The following is a 23,761-nucleotide window of genomic DNA, read 5'->3' as shown; positions in this document are numbered from 1 at the left end:
ATTGTCTTTTAAAACCCGTTCAGCCTGGCACTGAAATGGAAGATCCTGCTGTGAAAGGAGCAGTACAAAGAAAGAATGTACAGACATTGAGAGCAGGTACGTTTTCAATACAAATGGAATGTTGGAAATAAGTACATTTGATGATTGGAAGTACTCACATTATTCTTACCCCTAATTCTATTTGTTCAAAATTGAATGGAAGGCATTGACATAAATGTTAATTTTGGTACCCATATTTGAATAAAAATAAATTTAGAAGAATAAAAAAGATTTTAAAAATGTAAGCTTTAACTCAGATGTCTCTCTTTTAATGTTTTGAATAGCATGAAGTTTTCAGTATAAAATTTTTATACTTGTCAGGGATTCAAAGCAGTGAATTTTGAGACTCTAAGATATTTCCAGTGATTTAAGTGCTAGTTGGAGTTCTGATCTTCACCTAGAGGAAAGCTTTACTTATTAACGTGTGAGTTTCTATTTTAACTTTAGAGGCTTGCTGCTAATGTTATTACACTGATGATCTGAGGCCAATCAGATGTTCTAATGAGCAAGACTGTGTGTGTAGGTGTATATATAGGTGTGTGTATGTGTGTGTGTGTGGCATCTTTGACTATTAAAAATGAGGAAAGTAAGTATTCATTTATAACTGGTAGACAGTCTTTTAAAATGGTGATTTTGAGACTTTTTGGTGTTAAGGTTTTTAAAACATGATTGCATAGAGGCTACTGACATCATAAGTTGGTTGTTTTTCATTTCAATGCCCTTTTGAAATCTTTAACTATATTGTGATGCTCAGAAATAATATGCAGAATTTTTTATGTGTCCTAAAATGGTATGTGAGTGGTTATATACTTTACATACCTTTCTGCCACTTTCTTTGGTGTATTTTGTATTATATTTTCCAGATGTATCCACATTGATATGATTATCTCTGGTTTAATTCATTTTACACTTTTCATTGTATCCCCTTATACCACTTTACCACATTTTGTTAGATTCTCCTGTTGCTGATAAATGAAGAAAGAAAGAAAAATAAAAATAATGTCAGATTAAGAGGGCTTTTCTTTAATCAGTTTATATCTATTAATATTTACTATATGAGAGTTTAAAGTTGAAAAGTTCAGAATACAAGCCTGCACCACCATATTTTATAAATGTCCTTAGAACTGTGACTCGTGAGCCTTTAGCCTATGAAGCTAGGACAATTCATTTCTCTGAAGAAGTTTGCTGTGCTGTTCTCAGAAAAGAAAACTGAAAATAGCAAATGACATTGTCTTATTTGACCTCTTGGACATCCTTGAATGAAACTGCAACTCCAGGGATACTCAGATCAAAATTCAGAGGAATGTGTTGAACAATATAGTTGGTGAATGTCCAGTGATCATGAGCCCTTGATGGGAAAATGACCTTTCAAGTTTCACTTTTGCATTTTTTGCTCTTTTCCTTGACTTGTCTTAAAAGCTTAAATTCAACCATTTTATTTTTACAGAAAGCAGGAATATAACTTTTAAAATATATGTCTGTCCTGTCTCATGGTGTTGTGTACTCTTCAGATCTTGTGTGACCATAGACTTATGTGGGAACAATTAGGCTTTTTGTTTGTTTGTGTTTTTGAGACAGAGTCTTGCTCTGTCACCAAGGCTGGAGTGCAGTGGCTCAGTCTTGGCTCATTACCACCTCTGCCTCTCAGGTTCAAGCAATTCTCCTGCCTCAGCCCCTCGAGTAGCTGATACTACATGCACATGCTACCATACCCTGCTAATTTTTCTATTTTTAGAAGAGATGGGGTTTCTCCATGTTGGCCAGGCTGCGCTCGAACTCCCGATCTCTGGTGACCTGCCCGCCTCAGCTTGCCAATATGCTGGGATTACAGGCAGGAACCACTGTGCCAGCTACAAATAAGATTTTGAAGGCTATTATATTTTATACAATTCTTTGGTCTATGTGAATTCCGAAGGTATTCATGCATTGAGGGAAGATCATCTCAGTTTAATGAAAGCAGTTTTTAATTTAATGTACAGTCATTAAAATTTTTTTTGAAGTTTTTGTCTCTAGTACACAGAAACACACAATAATGTCATGGGTATTTGACCTTAATGTGTTTATGCACAAACTTAGTTATTCAAATATTTTCTTATCCCTGAAGAATCTTAATTATTAATAAACAAATTTCTGATGGAAAACAACATATGCAATAGAGATGGTTGAGTGATTGAAAGTAAATTGTAGTAAATAACAGAAGCTTAGAACAAGTTAAGTAAACTTGTCTGAGTTAATAGCAATTACAGGACTTTTAAAATACATTAGACCATGAGGGAGTAGTGTGTTTGTGGGGTAGAGGGCAACATGGTACTGCTTCAGTGAAGAAAGAACTTTTACACCTTATTACAATTTGTATTACTATTTACATTGTAATAAATAAAAACTTTATTTTCAGATATTTTAGATTATGTTTCTACTAGTTGAACCATCAATAGTAAGACTTTTCAAAGATTTGGGAAGTTGTGAGCTGATGATAAATATCTGTATCACTATCAGTGATCAAAAATCAGACAGCAGTTACAGACTTTGGACACACGAACTTCATAGCCAAAGAAAGGATTAATCTTGGAGCTGTGTTTCTATCAGGGAATTATACTCTTCATTACCTGTGTGAATCTCAGTTATTAGAGTAGAAAGCAAAGAAGGGAAAGAAGCCTAGACAATTTTATTCTATATTACCTTGGTTGGCTTCATGCTACCATAGTTCTGACTTTTAAAAAGTCATTTTGTGGTCAAATGTACTTTGTGTTTACTCCCCTTATGCAGTCTACAACCAAAGAGAATGCTTCTTAGCAAGGCATTTGTATTCTTCCCTTAGGGAAAGCAACATATAAATAACAAAGAGAATGAGGAGAAAGAGTAATTTCATTGAGGTTAGTATTTAACATAAATTTGAGTGTGGGTACCATGATTATATTTAGAATTTTGGGGCTGGATGGGAAAACCAGCTAGACATCTACAGATTTTCTACTCAAACACAATGTGCCTTTGTTTTATTTTTACATCTGTAATTTTGCAATTATTAGGTACAACTGTATGCAGTGTCACTAAAAAATACCTTCCAAAACCAAATATTAAATAATGCCTATGGCTTTCTGTATTATAGTGTTGATTTTCCCAATATTAATGGGAACCATTGAGCATTTGCCTTGTGGTGTCTCCTCAGCTGTATTCACACATTCCATCACCTTGTCTTAATGGATAATCATGGACTACGAGTACGGGTTTTCAGAAGAGCTGTGTCATTTAAAGATAGATAACACAGGAGCATCAAATTTAATTCTGCTAGAACATCTGGTCTATTGATTAACTGCAGCTAATATGGGGTCTACCTCACATACAAGTTAAATTCAGTGTCCTTAATCAGTCATATGATGAGGTCAACAGTAATAAATTATGCAATATTTTTTCACCCCTATAGTTTTCTTTTTCCCCTTATGTCTAGAATTAACATTTTGTGTCACAAAACATGATGATATTCTTCTAGAGTAGTGATGACAAGCTATAAATCCAAAGTTTCATACCTATGCAAATGACTTGTTTGCTTTTATTTTCTTATGAGCTTGGTAGATCCATGAAACAGAACTTTTAAAACAAAATCCTCATATGTGGCTGGGTGCAGTGGCTCGTGCCTGTAATCTCAGCACTTTGGGAGGCTGAGGCTGGCAGATAACCTGAGGTTGGGAGTTTGAGACCAGCCTGACCAACATGGAGAAACCCATCTGTACTAAAAACACAAAATTAGCTGGGCATGGTGGCACATACCTGTAATTCCAGCTACTCGGGAGGCTGAGGCAGGAGAATCGTTTGAAACCGGGAGGCAGAGGCTGCAATGAGCTGAGATCGCACCACTGCACTTCAGCCTGGGCAGCAAGAGTAAAACTCCATCTCAAAAAACAACAACAACAACAACAACAACCACAAAACCCAAATGCATTTCCTCGGTACAGTAAAACTGAAACAGAAAAAGTGTAAAGTAAATACAAGTAACTGAAACAGTTTATGTGTATTATTTTACTTCTCATTTGATAAAATTTGTAAGGTAATGAGCAGAGCATATTTCTCCAGGGACCCAGATATATACATTTATTCATTCAATAAAAATGCATTCTTATAATGGCCACTGATACTTATATCCTAAATATTTCTGAAAACATCTCCTCAGACCTGCATCATCTTTGCAACATTGCCTTATATTTTATCTTTGTTCATTTATTTATATGCCTCAGAATTTTATGCTCCTCACGGTATTTAGAGTTAATTATCTCTAATGTAAACAGATCCATGAACCACTCCTGAATACCTAATGTCCAAGCACCTTAAAGGTTTATCTAAGGATTTCAGAAACTGACTTCTGGGTTGGGCATGGTGGCTCATGTCTGTAATCCCAGCACTTTGGGAGGCTGAGGCAGGTGGATCATTTGAGGTCAGGAGTTCAAGACCAGCCTGACCAACAAGGTGAAACACCATCTTTAATAAAATACAAAAATTAGCAGGCAGTAGTGGCACGCACCTGTAATCTCAGCTACTCAGGAGGCTCAGGCAGGAGAAGTGCTTGAACCCAGGAGGCCGGGTTGCAGTGAGCCGAGATCGTGCCACCGCACTTCAGTCTGGGAGACAGAGTAAGACCTTGTCCCAAAAAAAGAAAAGAAAAGAAAAGAAAACTGATTTCTGCCCAAATCTCCATCCGTAGCCCTTTCCCCATCTGCCTTTTTCTCTGGAATTACTGAGCTGCTGGCAATGGCCCCCTCACCATTCCTCTTTTGCAGAGAAATACGTACTCTCTTGGAGGCTTCTCTCCCTCTCTTGTTGCTGCCTGGCATGTGCTAAATCTTTCCTGCCCCTGCCTCACTTAATCTGGCTAACGTCACTCTCTAAGTCTCAGCTCATGCATGATCTTTAGGAAAGCCATCCCTGACAGGTTTTATGTTCCTTCCTTATACACCAGTGCCTAACACTTAGCAGGAACTCAATAACTAATTGTTTAGCAAAATTAAGACTGTTTATACAAAGATGATTCAAAGATCGTCCTCTACAGTCTAGTAGCAAAGGGGATCGACATGTAAAGACATGATGTGCAGTTGAGATGGTAAAGTAACACTAGAAAAATTGACAAAGTACTAAGGGAGCCCCAAGAAGAAGACACCTGTGTGTGTGGAGAAAGAGCTAGAATCAAGGAAGACTTCACACAGCATTCTAAGCCATTTTTATTTTCTTTTTCTGTTGTTGGAGATAAATTCTTACTCTATCACCCAGGGTGGAGTGCAATGGCATTATCAAGACTCACTGCAACCTCAAACTCCTGGGCTCGAGGGATCTTCTCACTTAAACTTCTTGAGTAGCTGGGACTGCAGGCACATATCACCATGTCTGTCTAATTTTTCGTAGAGTCAAGGTTATCTATGGTTCCCAGGCTGGTCTTAAACTCCTGGCCTTGAGCAATTCTCCCACTTTGGCCTTCCAAAGTGCTGGGATTACAGATGTGAGCTATTATGCCCAGCCTACATTCTGAGTCTTAAAAGATGAAAATAAATGTTTCAGAATAGTAGGGGAAAACATTTGCAATGTAAAAAATGGGGTGCACACTAATTAGGGTATAAACAACAATAATTTTGCAAATTATTTGTAACTGCCAACTCAATTAGTGTCTTGTTAAAAAGATACTGTTATGAAGTATATTAAAGTGTTACGTGGTATATTATTTTGACTTATTTCAAAATTTTGTTTTGTTTCCAACAGTTTTGTTTATTTATGTTGTGTGGAACAATTTGTGAGTGACCCTGAGATTTTGTATGGCTTGAACCTGGTGATATCTAGTGTCTCCCCAAGTGGTTTGTTGAAGTTTGGGATAATTAGAAGTATTTCTTAAAGAAGTAAATATTTCAGTAAACATTAAGCTTCATTTAAACTCTCAAAATATAAAATACAAAGAAATGTTACTCTCTATTTATTTTTATAAAGATTATAATCTTTTTTTTTTTTTTTTTTTTGAGACGGAGTCTCGCTCTGTCTCCCAGGCTGGAGTGCAGTGGCGCAATCTCGGCTCACTGCAAGCTCCGCCTCCCGGGTTCACGCCATTCTCCTGCCTCAGCCTCTCCGAGTAGCTGGGACTACAGGCGCCCGCCACCACCCCCGGCTAATTTTTTGTATTTTTAGTAGAGACGAGGTTTCACCGTGGTCTCGATCTCCTGACCTCGTGATCCGCCCGCCTCGGCCTCCCAAAGTGCTGGGATTACAAGCGTGAGCCACCGCGCCCGGCCGGATTATAATCTTTATCTAACTGTTCTTAGTTCATTTGAACTAAACCAATGAATTTGTCAACAGAACAAGCCTTACCAGTGGCTTCAGAGGAAGAGCAAGAAAGGTGTGAAAGAAGTGAAAAGAAGCAACCACAGGTATATGAAAATTTAAGTTTCTTGTTTAATATTGGGTTTTTTTTTTTGCTTTAGAAACAAAGCATAGTCCAAATGACACGACCTTTTAGACAATACCTTTAGAATCCGATAGATCATAATTTCATATTTAATTTTTAAAACATTTTAACCAGTTATGAAACTTAAAATATTCTTACTATCTCTAGTAACTATTAGTTATTCTGGTAATTCTTACTATCTCTAGTAACTCATAGCTGTCTTTGCCCTTGGAATTGAGGCAATAAATTTTCAGAATTATCTTGCTCTTTTATTTTTACAACATTACTCATAATATAGAAGGTAACATGAAATATTGGGTCATATTACTAAGGAATAGAAATTACGAATAATTTAACAACGATGACCACTGAGTTAAGCTAGTGTTAAAGGAGTCATCATTGCGAGTGGTTCAAATGTTGCAGTTTTATATTGTTGGTCACCAGTGCCAAGTTTAAAGATTTATTCTGTTTTGTGGTCACCAGTTGACTTCTGTGTCTGTGTTCAGGGAGTGAATAGGGTCATAAAAGTCAACCCAGTTGCCTATTAAGAAAATCCTACCTTGCGGAATGGGACCTTTGGTGTCACGGTACAAGCAATAACTTTATTTCAACGTAAATACATACTAAATATTACTAAAATTTAAAAAATCCATCCACTATCACTAGTGGAACTTAAAATATATTAGAAGTGGATATAAGCGGAAAAATCTATCTATATACATAACACTATCATAGTATATCATTTGAATTAGAATTTAAAATTTTGCTTCTCTTTCTTATTGGTGTTCAGTTTGGCTATTAATGATTTAGTGTTTGCCCAGTCTCTAGTTAATCTTCGGAAATGTAATGCACTGTAGGGGCTCACTCTTTCTGGTATGCTGAGGTAAAATCTTTGTAAGAGAGGAAGCTTTTATAATACTACATACCATCTTTGAATTTATTTCTGGTAGATTTAACACATCATGCATTAAGTTTAGCCCAAACAAACACTGAGAGTCCAGCTTGCCAGTTCATGTTTCTGTCCTATGTTAAGCCATGGCAAATTATTTTTCACTTTTTAGTTACAATCCCATAATTTAAGAGTAGCAACACATAGATTAAGTTTCACGGTTAAATTTTAATTATTTTCTAGTATTTCTTTGTTTATACTTGATTAAAGCTAATTTTAAAACATGCACTCTGACAGAAAAGACATCTGAGAAACAAAACAAGCAAATTTGTTTTCCATTTTGCACCTGCCAAAAAAAAAAAAAAGTCTCAAAAACCAGAACTGGGTAAGAATTGTGATAAAGGGAATAATCTATCTGTATATTCACGACTTTCTTTAAAATCCATTACAAACAAGTTCAAGCTGAATATTTGTGAAAGTTTTGAAAACCCCAAAATTACTGCTTGCCCTGAGGAAGAGCTCCTACATAGTAACTCTAAAGAGGGACGAACAAAAAAGGAGTGCTCTCTAATCTGATGAATTATGTCCCTGATTGTGAGGAGGAAGATGCATCTGGAGGGTCTAACTCTGTGGCATTCCAGGCAGCGCCTGAACAGAGGAAGCCCATGTCAAATGTCTTTTCATTCCATTCACACTCCAGGTCCCTGAAATACACTTACCAGTCATCTTCTAAGCTTCATTTAAATGAAAGTAAATCAGACTATAAAAATGGTAACAAACCAGACACATAGCTTGTTTCTAACACAGATGATGAAAAATTTTGTAATGATACAGAAACCAGAAAATTAAGGAACCCAGTAATTATGACTGAAATGAAAGATGATTAAGAGTTTGACATGCAGATGGCAAAAAATATAAACCCCAATACCACTAATTGGAAATTAGACATTAGGCATTGGCCTCAGTCTAGAGATCCAGAAAGTCTTTTTGATTTGTGGTTTACCCATCCGAAAGAAATGAAGCATATGATTCAGATAGAAAGCCACAGTATTTCTGCTGCTACAGATACTTACAAAAACAGAAAACCAATACAGTGCTTATTCCAGAAGCCACTATATGACAATCCCAGTGCTAATAACTACAAAAGCATGAATCTTGAATTGTAAAATGTGAGTTATTCTCTGCCACATAGTGAGAGAACATCAAAAATATAGCTAGAAGACTTACAGCAAGATATTCCAAGGCCACCAACATGGCACATGTATACATATGTAACAAACCTGCACATTGTGTATATGTACCAGAATTTAAAGTATAATAATAGTAAAAAAGAATGAGGTAGGCATGTTACAAGTAGAGTTTCTGGCTTTGGAGAAAGAGAAAGTCCAACTTCAAAAAGACAGAGGTTCACTTGCTGCTTCTTTTTTCTCTTTATCAATTATTTGATTTAGTCAAATTTTCTATTCAAGATAATCTCATGTGTACAGGTACAGTGGGGTTATCTAAATGTGTAATTATGTGTCAAAGTAGATGAGTTCTGCTATCTAAATAACGGTTCTGGAGAATGTTCTCATAATGTTTGTTCATTAATCAACCTAAGTCTCACTATCAGTCTTCCAAGTGGCGTATGAGCTGGGAAACTAATTCAGCCACATACCATGTGACCTTCTGAACCAGATCAACATAAAGAAATTGCTAAAGAAATAAGCTCTAGATTCTAGATTCTTTTTTCTGTATTCATTTAGAGATGATTTACATTTATTTAATGATAGAGTGGGAATACAGTGGGAGGGAAGCAATGACTGAGACGAGCCACAAAAACACGTCTAGCCTTGAGAGTTGCAATGAATATTCCCAGCCAAATGAGTCTGTTTAATGTGTTTTCATGTATGCAAGTTTGTCTGCTTAGCTCAAACTGTTTGAACTTATAGTCCTATCATGGTTATTTCCGATATTTTTGAAAACAAATGTATACTTCTACATATTTTAAAAAATCACCACTCTCTAATATTTCTGTTGAATCAGACCTTACATTATGTTGTTTAATATGGTATGGTAAGTTTTGGCATGTATGATTTTTATCCTATAAGAAGCATAATTTCTTAGCCAAAAATTTAGCCTTTAACTCTTCAGTAGAAAGTTGAATTCTGTACATTGTGTTCTAAAGATAGACAAAAATCTAGAGATTTTCTTCTTTCAAAGTAAAAGCAGATGAGGCCTTTTTCCACCCTCTGAGGCATTAAATTGCTTTGCCCAAGTTAGACTTTTAATATATTTAATTTGATAAATTTATCTGGTAATTTATGTAATTCAGCAATACGGAATTGTATCATGTTATTTGGTGCCATGAAATGCTAGGGAATGCCACCTTAGGAGCTTTGGATGAAACATTTAATATGTCTCAGTTGGTTTGACTCCCATTATCAGTAGATAATGGGGCTAAAGTAGGTAACTGTACCATATGTTTTCCACCTGTAAACTTTTATGGTAATTAAATGTGAAATCTGGGAAGCATCTTGTTTTCCAGAATTCTGCACTAGAAACTCAGCAGTTTCACTCTGCTTGTTGTGTTGTGGTAAACTTTGGTTCCCATAGTTCAGGGAGAATCTTTACTTTTTTGGTATCCCAGGATTCAAAGAAAAAAAAAAAAGAGATAAAAGGCAGTGGGGAAAAGAATAGCTTAGTGCAGAAAAGGGAAAAATTCTTTACTGTTCCTGAAGCCCTACAAGGTCACATCCTCTTAATCTGGCTATTTCATGTAAAATCCAGATGGTAAAGACAGAAGACATATGTTATGCCTGTGTCTTTTTATTCCTCTGTTTCTGCCAGTCAGATAGCATAAACATTTCTATCAGATAGCAAAGAGTGGATGCGAATAAAAGCACAAAATGGAGAAGAGTTCTTTTTGAAATTTTGGAAAATTCTTCCATTCACTCAAACAGAAATGAGCAGACTTGACAAAAATTTCAATGATAAAATGATGAGAGTGCCTTATAATTATAATAATTATGTGTAATGATAAAATTAAAGTAAGCACAAAATACTTTTATCATTAAAATGGTGATAGTTAACCTGAATCAAGTGAAAAAATCAGGGAAAAAGTTCTTTTTATTGAATAAAATAATAACAAGTATTATTCATATTACTTTTATTAAAGGTCAAAGAAGGAAGTAATACAATCAAAAGTGAAAAAATACAACTATCAGAAAATATATGTCATAGTACATCTTCTGCTGCTGCTGACAGATTAACCCAACAAAGAAAGATTGGGAAAACATATCCTCAGTAATTTCCCAAGAAACTGAAGGAAGAGCATGATAGGTAAGTAAGCCTATAGCAGTGTGCTTTTTTGTTTTGCTTTGGTTTGGTTTGGTTTTTTTTTGTTTGTTTTTCTGAGATGGAGTTTCTCTCTTGTTTCCCAAGCTGGAGTGCAGTGGTGTATTCTCACCTCACTGCAACCTCTGCTTACCTTGTTCAAGTGAGTCTCCTGACTCAGCCTCCCTAGTAGCTAAGATTACAGACATGTGCCACCATGCCTGGCTAATTTTTTGTATTTTTAGTAGAAATGAGGTTTCACCATGTTAGCCAGGCTGGTCTCGAACTCCTGACCTCAGGTGTTCTGCCCACCTCGGCCTCCCAAAGTGCTGGGTTTACAGGAGTAAGCCACCGTACCTGGCCACCTATAGCAGTATTTCACAGGAGATAATTGTCATTGTGCTATAAACTAATTCAAAATTGGACTAATATTCCTTATGATTAACAAGTTTTATATTTTTACCAGGGATATTTAGCCCTGCCTGGTAATCAGAAAAATGCAAATTAACATAAAATAAGACATATTTTGTAAAGTCATGCTGATATTTAAAAAGTAATTACTAGTGTTGGCAAATGTGAGGAAAAAGGCATTCTCATACACTGTTGGTATCTGAAATTGGTAAATTATTTCTGAAGGGTAACTTAGTGCTGTGTATCAAAATTTCAAATAACCTGACATCCCTTTAACTCAACAGCTTCACTTCTGGGACTAGATTTCACATGAAAACATAACTTGTGTAAACATACACACGTTTATTAAGTGCATTAATTATATATTACACATAATGAACAATAGGCTAATAAATATACAAAATATATGTAATAAGAAGTTGAATTGAAAGTATTAAGAAATAATTATAAAAAGTGTGGAATAACAGATGGTAGACTCTTTAGCCTAGCTTTGGATGACAGTCATCTGCAGATATAGTTTGTGTGAGAGACATCTTACCCTGTAAATCATTTGGAGAGACACCTGCAATATTTCATAAAGATGAAAATTTATTTCTAGTGAACTTATATGCTTGTCAATAAATAGTAACTTTAAAAATTTAGTTGATTGTAAATGACCTTTTCTAATTAGGGAGTAATTATTACTGTGATTTGAAAAGGTAATTTTGAACTTGTAACTTCTCCTCCAGTATCCTTTTTTATAATATATACTAGAGTGACTAGTAACAAAAACTTTAGCAGAATATTCTTTCCTTACTACTTTTCAAGTGTATGCGTTCTTTTGAAGATGTTGAAGTGAGAAATTAAATATCTGAGAACTGCAAAGGAAAAATAATCCAGAACATAGAAATTTTATTAGGATAATAAATAACATCTGCAGAGGTAGATCACAGGATGAACTCTTTATTTTTTAACAAAATGAATTTTAAGATAAATGCCCTTATCTGCGGATGCACCTCAAAACAAGAAAATGAAGAAAAAAGAAATGTTAATATGCTGTACAAAAAAAAAATGGAGAAGAATTAGAAAAGAAAGAGAAACAATATAAGAAAGAAGTTGAAGCAAAACAACTTGAACCGACTGTTCAATCACTACAGATGAAACCGAAGACTGCAAGAAATACTCCAAGTCAGGTAAATCAATCTTTGGTAAAAATTCTATATTTTAAACTCTATTTTATCAGTGTTACTTATAATATCCACTTGATTTAATATATATTATCTAGGTCTAAAACAAACCAGAAATGTTATCTCATTTTTAAAAATGAATGATGACACTTACAGGTACAGTTATTAATATTTATTATAAATCTTGGCATCCACATAGGATATTATTTTATTACAAAGAGCTTTTGAAAACAATAATATGCCATAATATATCCTTAGTGATAACCTATTGATAATGATTTTGTTCCCATTAAAATTGTTCCTTGTACTTTCCCCTATTTCATATTGATTACTGTACCTAATATTATAAAGAGGAAACAGAAATTATTGCAATCACAAATAATCTCAAGATATTTTAAGAAGAGCTCTATAAATTTTATCTTAACTGTGATTGGTGTTTTGAAATAAAAGTTTTCTTTTGTATTGATATATTTGCACCACAGAAGTAACTGTGATCTCTTGGAGAACTAGAAGTAGAGTCAGAAGTCCTGGGGAAAATCCTGTAGCTTGCGTACATTTTTAACCTTTCTTTCTCAAAATTGTGGTAACTAGATGAGTTCATCAATGAATGTGTATAGGAGTGACTAGTTTAATGTCTAGATTTGTGAATTAGTAAATGTAATTCTTATAACTGACTACAAAAGTGTTAAAAGAGTCAAACTGAAATACAATGTTATCAGTGAAACAGAACTGTAATAACTCTGGGAAATTTTATCTGTCCAAATGCATGTGAACTAAGGTTCTTACTATAGGATGGTGTATGGGTTAGATATCAAAGCGTAAATGCAAATTTTTTGATATATTTTAATTTAGTCAAATTTGTTAATGCTTTAATTTATGCTTTTGAGTTTGTTGTAATTCAGGGCAAGGCTTTTCCAATTCTGAAATTCTTAAAAATTCTCTGGTGTGCATGTGTGTGTGTGTGTGTTTACTTTTATAAATTCATTGACTTTGAATAAATTTCTGAACTTTTTGGAATTTATGCTCTATAAGGTTCAAAGTTTTGCTTCAACTATTTCTCCAGTTGGATATCCACTTACAGTAACCTTTTTAGTGTATGGATGTGCAGGTTATTCTTTAACTTCAGAGGTAATCGTGATATATTATTTTTTGAGTACTAGCTAAAACTTTCTTTTATTTAGGATTTTCATAATCATGAAGAAATGAAACATCTGATGGATGAAAATTGTATTTTGAATACAGATATTGCTATACTCAGGAAATATGCACAATGACAAATGACAACCTGGAAAAAGAAAATAAATATCTTAAGGACATTAAAATTGTTAAAGAAACAAATGCTGCCCTTGAAAAGTGTATAAAGCTCAAAGAGGAAATGATAACAAAAACAGCATTCCACTATCAACAAGAGCTTAATGATCTCAAAGCTGAGAATACAAGGCTTGATTCCAAACTGTTGAAGGAAAAAGAAAGCAAGAAAAGACTGGAAGCTGAAATTGAATCTTATCAGTCTAGACTGGCTGCTGCTATAGGTAAACACAGTGAAAGTGTGAAAACAGACAAGATGTTTCTGTAAACGTAAAAATGAGTTCTGATATTTCCGAAGTAGAAGAATGAGCTTCTTACTGACTTTCTAAAATGCAAATTAAATTCAATACCTTAAAAGATAAGTTCCATGAGACAAGAGATACTCTCAGAAAAAAGTCATTGGCTTTAGAAACTGTACGAAATGACCTAAGCCAAACACAACAGCAAATAAAGGAAATGAAAGAGATGTATCAAAATGCAGAAGCTAAAGTGAGTAAATCCACTGGAAAGTGGAACTGTGTAGAAGAGAGGATATGTCAACTCCAATGTGAAAATCCGTGGCTTGAACAGCAACTAGATGGTGTTCATCAGAAAGAGGATCATAAAGAGATAGTAATTAATATCCCAAGAGGCTTTATTGAGAGTGGAAAGAAAGACCTCCTGCTAGAAGACAAAAATAAGAAGCTAATGAATGAATATGATCATTTAAAGGAAAGCCTCTTTCAATATGAGAAAGAGAAAACAGAAAGAGTAGTAAGTATCAAGGAAGATAAATATTTTCAAACATCTAGAAAGAAAATTTAAACATTTGGTTCTGAATACATGTTGAACCTAGTTGAATATAAAAATCAATAGATAAAAAGTGTGTTTACCATAGTGTATAATTCCATTTACATGAAACATCCAGAAAAGATAAATGTATGAGACAAAAAGTAGATGAATGTTTGCCAAGGGCTGGGGCTGGAAGCTGGTAGTGACTGCTAATGGGCGTGAGGGATCTTGCAGTGATGGAAATGCTCTAAAGTTGGATTGTGGAGATGGCTGCACAACTCAGTAAATGTACTAAAAATCTTTTAACTTTATGTTAAAACAGACATTCTATAGTATGTAAATATATTTCAACAAAGCTTTTTAACAAAAAAAAAATGGAAAAATGTGTTTACTATAGCAGCTTAGAAACATACCTTGTTTCCAGGAAATAAAAGGTAGAGGTGAGAGATGATTTACTTTGAGAAAAGACATGGTGTCACCTATGAAATTTTAATAGGCACAGTCATATTTTAAGGTAGATAGTCCTGTACTGCTGAAATAATAATTTTAATGTCTTTTTGTTGTCACATGTTAAGACCATGATGAAGTTATAAATGGAAATGTTTACACCTGAAATGAGTATTTTCAAATTAAAATAGAATTAAGTGATTTGCTTCGACACTTAATTCTAGATTTCCCAGATGAACTGAAATGTATTGTTGTGTCTTGTAATATCTTGCTTTAAGTAGCTTTTTATATATTTTAGTTGTATAGCTATTTATTATTATTCGTATTAATTTAACTTAAATCTGAAAATACATCAGTCTCAAATTATGTATTTTTATGACCACGTAATATTTTAAAGGCACCTACTTGTTATAAAATTATAATTTAGGGTAAATATGGTAAATTTTAGCAAAACAATATTTGATTTAGTCTTCCCACTGGTATTCATAATTTACTTTGAATATTTTTATTAATAATTAGCTCATAATTTTTATTTCAAAGCTCAATGACTATCATTTGAATATAACTTTGTCCAGTACAAAGATACTGTAGCTGCCTGTGATTTATGAGTTAGGCATTAGATCCCCATTTTCAGACTAAAGAGGGGTGGCAGGCTTCATGTACAGTGGGAATTGAGTAATGACAGGAAGGAGTTGTAGGAGCTTGAAGTCAGAGAGGGAGGTAGAGGCCTGTTTACCTAGGGCCTCAAAGGCCATTGGAATTTTACTTTTATTCTGAGACAGGAATCTGTGGGAAGGATTTGAACAGGTGATTGAATATGTTAGGAACTTTGAGGTTAAGCTGAGCTTCTAAGATGATTGAATGGTGGGCTGAATCTGTTGTATTAAGAGAATACCAGTTTGGCAGGAGGATAACACATTCTGCATCCCTCACTGAATTCAGTAATACATAAAAGTGTGTACATGTGATGAAAAGAAGGTGAATTGATGTGTGTGGTGATAACTTTCAAAGTAGGTATGTTAGAGTTAAATGTTATTAATATAATTTAATAATAAGGCAATTTATAAAATCAGTAACAAAAATATTTTATCAGGTGGTTGTGAGACAACTTCAACAAGAAGTGGCCGATTCCCTTAAAAAATTTACTATGTTAGAGTCTCCACTGGAAGCTACATCACGTTGTCACATTAATTTGGATGAGACACAGGCCTCAAAGAAGAAATTATTTCAAGTGGAAAGTCAAGTATGTATGGAATTTAACATGTCGACAGTTATTCTGTAGCTGGTTGAATTATATAACATGTTTTAGGATACTAATTCTGGCAGAAGCTTGATTTTGTACTTTCATTATAATTATTTCCATTTTACTATCTTTATAATGTACTTATTTTTTATATTGTGACTTTTGTTCTACCATTTTGAAAAATGATTGCATACCTTTACTCTTATGATACGTATCCTTGGAAAAGTTGATAATTATACACCATTCCTCAGAGAAAATTGACTTTTTTCCTGTTAAACGTATTTTCAAGTAATTTTTGTATTGCTATGATGACGCAGGCCAGATTAAATCAGAGGACAATGTTTAATGGAATGTTCCAGAAAATTGTCTTATTTCTTCACTTTTATGAATGGACACAGAATCTGTGTCTATTTATTTCACAGATTCTGTGTTAACTTGTACAGAAAAGCCATTATACTCTTCTTTGAAGTGCACGTTTTATGTAAATTTACAAACTATTTGAAAAGTTAGGCATTTATTTACCTTTTATTTAAAATATACTATAAAAGTGCAGGAATATTTAGATCTGATATATAGTATGTACATCAAAAACTGAGAGCTGAGAAAATTATCTTGATGTTGCCATTGGATTTTAAAAACAGTTTCACTGAGATATAATTCATGTATCATACAGTTCAACCATTTAAAATGTGCAACTCAGTATCTGTTGGTGTATTCACAGCATTTTCATCACCCTGAAAAGCAATGCCACATCTCCTAGGCATGACTGCAACCTTCCTCCATGTCCCTCCACCTGCCCCTGTTGTAGGCAACCACCATCTACTTTTGTCTCCATAGGTTTGCCTGTTCTGCATATTTCATATACATAGAGTTAGACAATATGTAGTCCTTTGTGGCTGGCTTTTTCACTTAGCATAATGTTTTCAGAATTCATGAATTTTTTTTTTTTTTTTTTTTTTTTTGAGACGGAGTCTTGCTCTGTCGCCCAGGCTGGAGTGCAGTGGCGCAATCTCGGCTCACTGCAAGCTCCGCCTCCCGGGTTCACGCCATTCTCCTGCCTCAGCCTCTCCGAATAGCTAGGACTATAGGTGCCCACCACCACGCCCGGCTAATTTTTTGGATTTTTAGTAGAGACGGGGTTTCACAGTGGTCTCGATCTCCTGACCTCGTGATCTGCCTGCCTCAGCCTCCCAAAGTGCTGGGATTACAAGCGTGAGCCACCGCGCCCGGTGAATTCATGAATGTTTTAGCACACATTGGTAGTTTATTTCTTCTTATAGTTAAATGATATTCTATTCCATGGCTATACTGGTTTTACATTCATTCATCAGCTGATGGACCTTTAGGTTAGTTTCCACTCTTTAGCTATTATGAAAAATGCTGCTGTGAACATTCACTTACAGGTTATTATGTGGACATGTGTTTTATTTCCCTGCCATTGGACTTTATCCTCAGAGTTAATTGGGCAGGTTTCAGCGCTTGTCTTGCTCGTGCTATCCTTTCTGCCTTCTCAGTTTCTGTTCATCCAGCCTCATTCATTCAGACCTGGCAGACAATTTTTTTGTTTTCATGAAGCTTTCTCTGACTGTTCTGACTCTCATTGACCTTATGTGTTAGCAATTGTTGTCTAGTCTGTGCAGAAAAACTTAGTCCTTAATTTTACATGGCTTTTTTTTGTGGAAGATAATTTTGTCTCATTATAAATTTGCTTAACGGGGGAATAATATATAATATGTATGCCACCTATCCTTGCATAAATTGAAAATATTTTAGCATAGAAGTTTTTAGCATACAATTAAGTACTTTATACCATATCAATTATTTCTTTTTTGAGACCTTGATACAGTAAAGTTTAAATGTATTTTTAGCAATTAAACATCAAATCTAAACCAATTAGTCTAATAGAGGAGAATCGTTCAATCACATGTTTATGTTTTTCTCACTATGAAAAAGAATCTAAATTGGCCTTTTTTCGCTAGGCAGCCAGAATTGTGTTTCTGGACTGCTACCAGTTTGTCAGCTGAACAGTTCTGGCTGCAGCTTGCCCGGTGAAGGATAGCACAGCCCCTCAATCTGAGTGTTCAGCAGAGTGCTTGTGAAGGCAGCAACACAGCAACAGTTGCTCAGAGGGAACTGATTCAGGAGCCTTTATTTAGCAATAGAGTCCAGGGTTTTCAGCTCAGTGTCTTCAGCCTGTCTCTGCTGGTCATGTCAGTTATGTACTATTCAATCCAGGAGGTGCTATTTACATTGTAGTACATACATAGTCATTGCCTACTGAGTCATACACAGAGAAAAGTAAGTTATAAATTATATGCTCCCCATTTGCTGCAACTCTCAGTGGTGAGAGGAATGATTCAGTGCAGCTACAGGAGACTACTTCCATTGGCATGCCACCTGCCTAACATACACAATTTTGTTAAGATATACAATAAAATTACTATGCTAATAGCAAATATTTCATGTAGCTCACTATGTTCCACATACTCTTCTAAGTGCTTCATGTTAGTCCCCAGTTAAACACCTGGTTGGGAGAGGTGGCTCATGCCAGTAATCCTAGCATTTTGGAAGGCTGAGGCAGGAGGATCGCTTGAGCTCAGGAGTTTGAGATTAGCCAGAGCAATATAGTGAGACTCTGTCTTAAAAAAAAAAAATTTTTTTTAAATACTTAGCTGAGGCATGGTGATGCATGCCTGTAGTCCCAGCTACACTGGGAGGCTGTGGTAGGAGGGTCGCTTGAGCTTGGAATATTGAGGCTGCAGTGAGTGGTGATCAAGCCACTGCACTCCAGTCTGGGTAACAGAGGGAGAGTCTGTCTTATAAAGAAAACATTTTGTATAGATTCCCATAGAAGTGAGTTAAACATCAGGCATAGAATTGTTAGCCACTTTGATGTCTGCCTTGGGAGTAAAACATATAATAAGGGACGGCATTAAACAATCTCAATCAATAGCCTCTAACCTCTCGAGAAGGTTCTTATTTCATGAATTTCTAAGCAAGAGACTACCTGGATTAAGACATTTGGTGGACACCGTTTTGAGAAGAAGAATCTCGATTGGGAAGAAGGGAGACCTCTACTTGACTGGAGCTTCCCAATGATATAGTTGAGTGTCCTCCAAAAGAAACTTTAGAAACTTTAGAACAAGACTTTCATCATGCCATATCTCTATGGAAAAGGAAACTCTTTAAAACAAAGGCAAACAATTGATAATCTGATTCTCATGGGAAAGTTTTCATTATAAAAGAAAAAAAGGACTGGGCATCATGGCTCACATCTGTAATCCAAACATTTTGGGAGGCTGAGGTTGGTGGATTACCTGAGGTCAGGAGTTCAAAAACAGCCTGGCCAACATGGTGAAACCCTGTCTCTACTGAAAATACAAAAAAGCCAGGCATGGTGGTGTGCACCTGTAGTCCCAGCTACTTGGGAGGCCGAGGCAGGAGAATCACTTGAACCCAGGAGGTGGAAGTTGCAGTAAGCCAACATGGCACCACTGCACTCCAGCCTGGATGACACAGTGTGACTCCATCACAAAAAAAAAAAAGAAAAAATGGACAAAGTATACTGGTCCAAAAAAGAAGAAAGAAAGAAAAAAAGGACCAAGTATACTAGTCAATATTGTAATGGTGAGACTGTTCCCCTTTGAGATTGGAAAATAACAGTACACTCAAAGTAACATCAATAAGAACCAACATAAAATAGACAAGACTCACTATCTACAAAAGTAATCTGAACCAAGTAGCAATGTATGAGTGTATGGTTGAGAATGTTGTCTATAATAGGTGTACTGGAAGGAAGAGGCCTCAAGAGAAAGGTCAGAGCTGGAAATGTAGATCAGGGAATCTAGGTCCAAGTTTTGAGATTTTAGGAGTCCTGAGGGAATTTAAAAAGTGGAATAGCAGCCGGGCATGGTGGCTCATGCCTGTAATCCCAGTACTTTGGGACGCCAAGGCAGGCAGATCATGAGGTCAGGAGTTCAAGATCAGTCTGGCCAACATAGTGAAACCCCATCTCTACTAAAAATATGAAAAATTAGCTGGGCGTGGTAGAACATGCCTGTAATCCTAGCTACTTGGGAGGGTGAGGCAGGAGAATCGCTTGAACCCAGAAGGCGGAGGTTGTGGTGAGCTGAGGTCGTGTCACTGCACTCCAGCCTGGGTGACAGTGGGGGACTCCATCTCAAAAACAAGCAAACAAACAAACAAATGGAAAGGAATAGGGCTGAAGAACAGAGATTGCTGCATTTAGAAATGAAGCGGGGTCAGAGGAATAGAAAGGCATAGAACTGAACAACAGAGGTTGCTGCATTTAGAAATGAAGTGGAGTCAGCAACAGAGGTTGCTGCATTTAGAAATGAAGCAGAGGGAACATTTGGTCACTGCTCACAGTTGCTGCTGTGTAAAACAAGATAACGTCCTTCATGACCCTTGGACTTTTTATTGGAATTATTAAAAATCAGATTTCAGTATTTAAAACACAATAAGTGATGAAAAATAGATTTCTGAATTAGACCATGTGTCATAGAGTCCAATGGAAGGGGAGAAACAGGATAATAGAAAAACCACAAAAAGTAGACAAAAGTTGTGTTTTTGTTTATTATAGAAAAAAAATTTATTTAAAGAGAAATGGTTAAGAGAAAGGGAAAAACTGAAACCCGTGGATGAATACTTACAGAGAATGATAGTATTTAGCTCAGCCTGAAGACAGATGAGGATCAAAAATGTAATGGGAAATAGATAAGAGTTTTCTAAAAATCGTCTTAGTAAGATGTAATTTAAGAAAACTTGGAATATCTTAAACTATTAATGACAATTTTCTAGAGCATCTTTAAAAACTAAAATGTAAATATAACTACACTTTTTTTTACTAACCCTTAGTATTTGATGTGTAAAAACCCTTGTTTGTAACAAACATTTTTGGTAGGTTAAATTTCAGAAAACATAATGATGAAAGTATGAATCATTTTTAGCGGTTTTAAGAAAAGTGACTATTTTTGAAATCTGCCCTTATTGGCATCAGGTTTATAAAATGCACTTTATATCCCTGCCTAAATACATATTACTCATCAATTTATGAGAAATAATATTTTTAAGATAAAAGAGGGTCTCTAGATTTTACAAAAATAATTTTATTATTTATTTTTTTTTTTTTGAGACAGAGTCTTGCTCTGTCGCCCAGGCTGGAGTGCAGTGGCGCAATCTCGGCTCACTGCAAGCTCCGCCTCCCGGGTTCACGCCATTCTCCTGCCTCAGCCTCTCCGAGTAGCTGGGACTACAGGCGCCCGCCACCATGCCCGGCTAATTTTTTTTTGTATTTTTAGTAGAGACAGGGTTTCACCGTGGTCTCGATCTCCTGACCTCGTGATCCGCCCGCCTCGGCCTCCCAAAGTGCTGGGATTACAAGCGTGAGCCACCGCGCCCGGCCACAAAAATAATTTTAAACACTTTTTTTAAGCATGAAGAAAAAATGAAGAATTAAGAAAACTTTTTGAGTTAATATCATCACTGGAGTATAATGTCAATCAAATAATAAAGAAAAATCATGAATTAGAAGAGGCAACTGGGTATGGTTTTCATATTGTAGAACAGGTCAATCATTTATTAATTGATTTAACTCTAATTTTACTTGACTAAAACCGAGATACAAATTCATTTTATGTCTCCATTTTCGTAATTAAATGAATTCTATTTTAAAATATAATTCATAAACTCACAACACAACTTTATAGGCATGTGAGTCATGGGGTTGGGAGTCAGCTGAGCTGCTGAGTCAAGGTTGGGATGAAAAATTTATATTAAAAATATGTATAAAGGAGAAACAACATAATCTGAAAATTTTTTGAATGCCAAAATATTATAGTTATTTATTTATTTATTTATTTGAGACAGAGTCTTGCTCTGTCTCCCAGGCTGGAGTGCAGTGGCGCCATCTCGGCTCACTGCAACCTATGCCTCCAGGCAATTCTCCTGCCTCAGCCTCCTGAGTAGCTGGGATTACAGGTGTGTGCAACCACACCTGGCTAATTTTTGTATTTTTTAGCAGAGACGGGGTTTTGCAAAGTTGGTCAGGCTGGTCTCGAACTCCTGAACTTGTGATCTGCCTGACAGCCTCCCAAAGTGGCATGAGCCACCATGCCCAGCCATTTATTCTTTAATGATTTTGAAAACAATGACAAAGCCTTGGACATATAATGTCAAGTGCACTCTTTATCTAGTTTGAATTTTTATTTCTGAAGATATTTTTGCTGTCTGTGGTCATCTTTTCTTCCTTTTGTGGTATCCTCTGCTGCATTCAAACTCTTTAAAGAAGACCTATTTGTGTCATTCTTTAACATCAAAACTTATCTTGATATGTAGCTTATATTTTGTTTCTGCTTCTTTTTCTTTTAGATATAAAACATATGGAAGTTTACTCATTTTACACAGATACCTCCGTTGTATACACGAAGTATACATGTTATTAAACTTCTGTTTTACAGAAATAAATTTCATATATATAAAAATATATTTATAACTTAAAAGTAAAATGAACATTCAGGTTTTGATCACAGATTTAAAAAAAAAAAAAGATGGAATGTGCCTTTGAAGCCCTGAACACAGCTACTTTTCTATTTATTTACTGAGCACTTAAGTTGGTTTTCTGATTCTAATCTACATTTTTCTGTCATTGCCTTTCTCTATATGGTTTTGTATCTCTTTCATTTTGTTGACATTATGTCAGCAAAGATCTCTAGATCTCTTCTTCAGAGTCTTTAAATTGTCACACATCTCTCTGCCCCTTTCTTTGTCTTCTCTTTTTCTACATTGAATAATATCCTTGATGCTTTTTGCGTGTACTTTTTTTTCTTCTTATAGACTGTGGTCAATGGCTATTAAAATGTGTTTTTGTGTCTTTTTCAACTGTATGTGTTTTACATTTTTATCTTGGTTACTCATGTCTGGGTTATGGCTTATATTTAGTAATAGGTTGTTTCATCTTAGCATACCAACATGGATATGAATAGTTTATTTACAAAAAGTGTATGGTTAGGACAGGTGTGGTGGCTCACACTTGTAATCCCAGCACTTTGGGAGGCCAAGGTGGGTGGATCATTTGAGGTCTGGAGTTCAAGACCAGTCTGACCAACATGGTGAAACCCCATCTTTACTAAAAAGACAAAATGAGCCAGGCATGGTGGTACATGTCTGTAATCCCAGCTACTTGGGAGTCTGAGGCAGGAGAATCACTTGAATCCAGGAGGCAGAGGTTGCAGTGAGCCAAGATTACACCATTCCATTTCAGCCTGGGCAACAAGAGTGAAATTCCATCTCAAAAAAAAAACAAAACTGTATGGTTGTAATACCACTTTACCTGCCATATATGCCATAAAATTGCTCTTCGTATTATTTATCTAAGATTATAATTTCATATAGAATGCTTCCAAACTATGCTCAGTTGAAACTGAAAGGATCATAGTTCATACATGTGTTTCTTTGATATGCCATAACATAATATCTGTTTAAACAATTATTAAATATTTACTCTTAAAAGTATTTGACTTACTAATTCTGTACATTTCTGCAGATATAAGAAACTCCTGGAAATGACAATAAATATGTTAAGTGTATTTGGAAATGAAGACTTCGGTTGCCATGGAGACTTAAAAACAGATCAACTGAAAATGGATATTCTGATTAAGAAGCTAAAACATAAGGTAATTTTTCAAAAAAATTTCTTTTATCTTAAGGTCTAGATTACATGTGTGAGATGTGCAGGTTTG

At 35.4% G+C, this 23,761-nt stretch overlaps 1 protein-coding gene and 1 pseudogene across 1 annotated transcript in view; both read left to right on the top strand.

Moving 5' to 3' along the window:
* The window catches only part of LOC129488420 (putative ankyrin repeat domain-containing protein 20A2), a 43,243-nt pseudogene extending 28,899 nt beyond the window's left edge, over window positions 1–14,344 (top strand).
* The window catches only part of LOC129461060 (ankyrin repeat domain-containing protein 18B-like), a 119,727-nt gene continuing 110,149 nt past the window's right edge, over window positions 14,184–23,761 (top strand). The window contains 3 exon segments of the mRNA XM_063641686.1: window positions 14,184–14,293; window positions 15,852–16,001; window positions 23,566–23,695. Of these exon segments, the coding sequence (XP_063497756.1) occupies window positions 15,955–16,001; window positions 23,566–23,695 (177 nt within the window). The 5' untranslated portion in view covers window positions 14,184–14,293; window positions 15,852–15,954.

The sequence above is a fragment of the Symphalangus syndactylus genome, chromosome 1, assembly GCF_028878055.3.
Source record: "Symphalangus syndactylus isolate Jambi chromosome 1, NHGRI_mSymSyn1-v2.1_pri, whole genome shotgun sequence".
NCBI classification, from domain to species: Eukaryota; Metazoa; Chordata; class Mammalia; order Primates; family Hylobatidae; genus Symphalangus; species Symphalangus syndactylus.
This window is presented reverse-complemented; position numbering and strand designations above follow the sequence as displayed.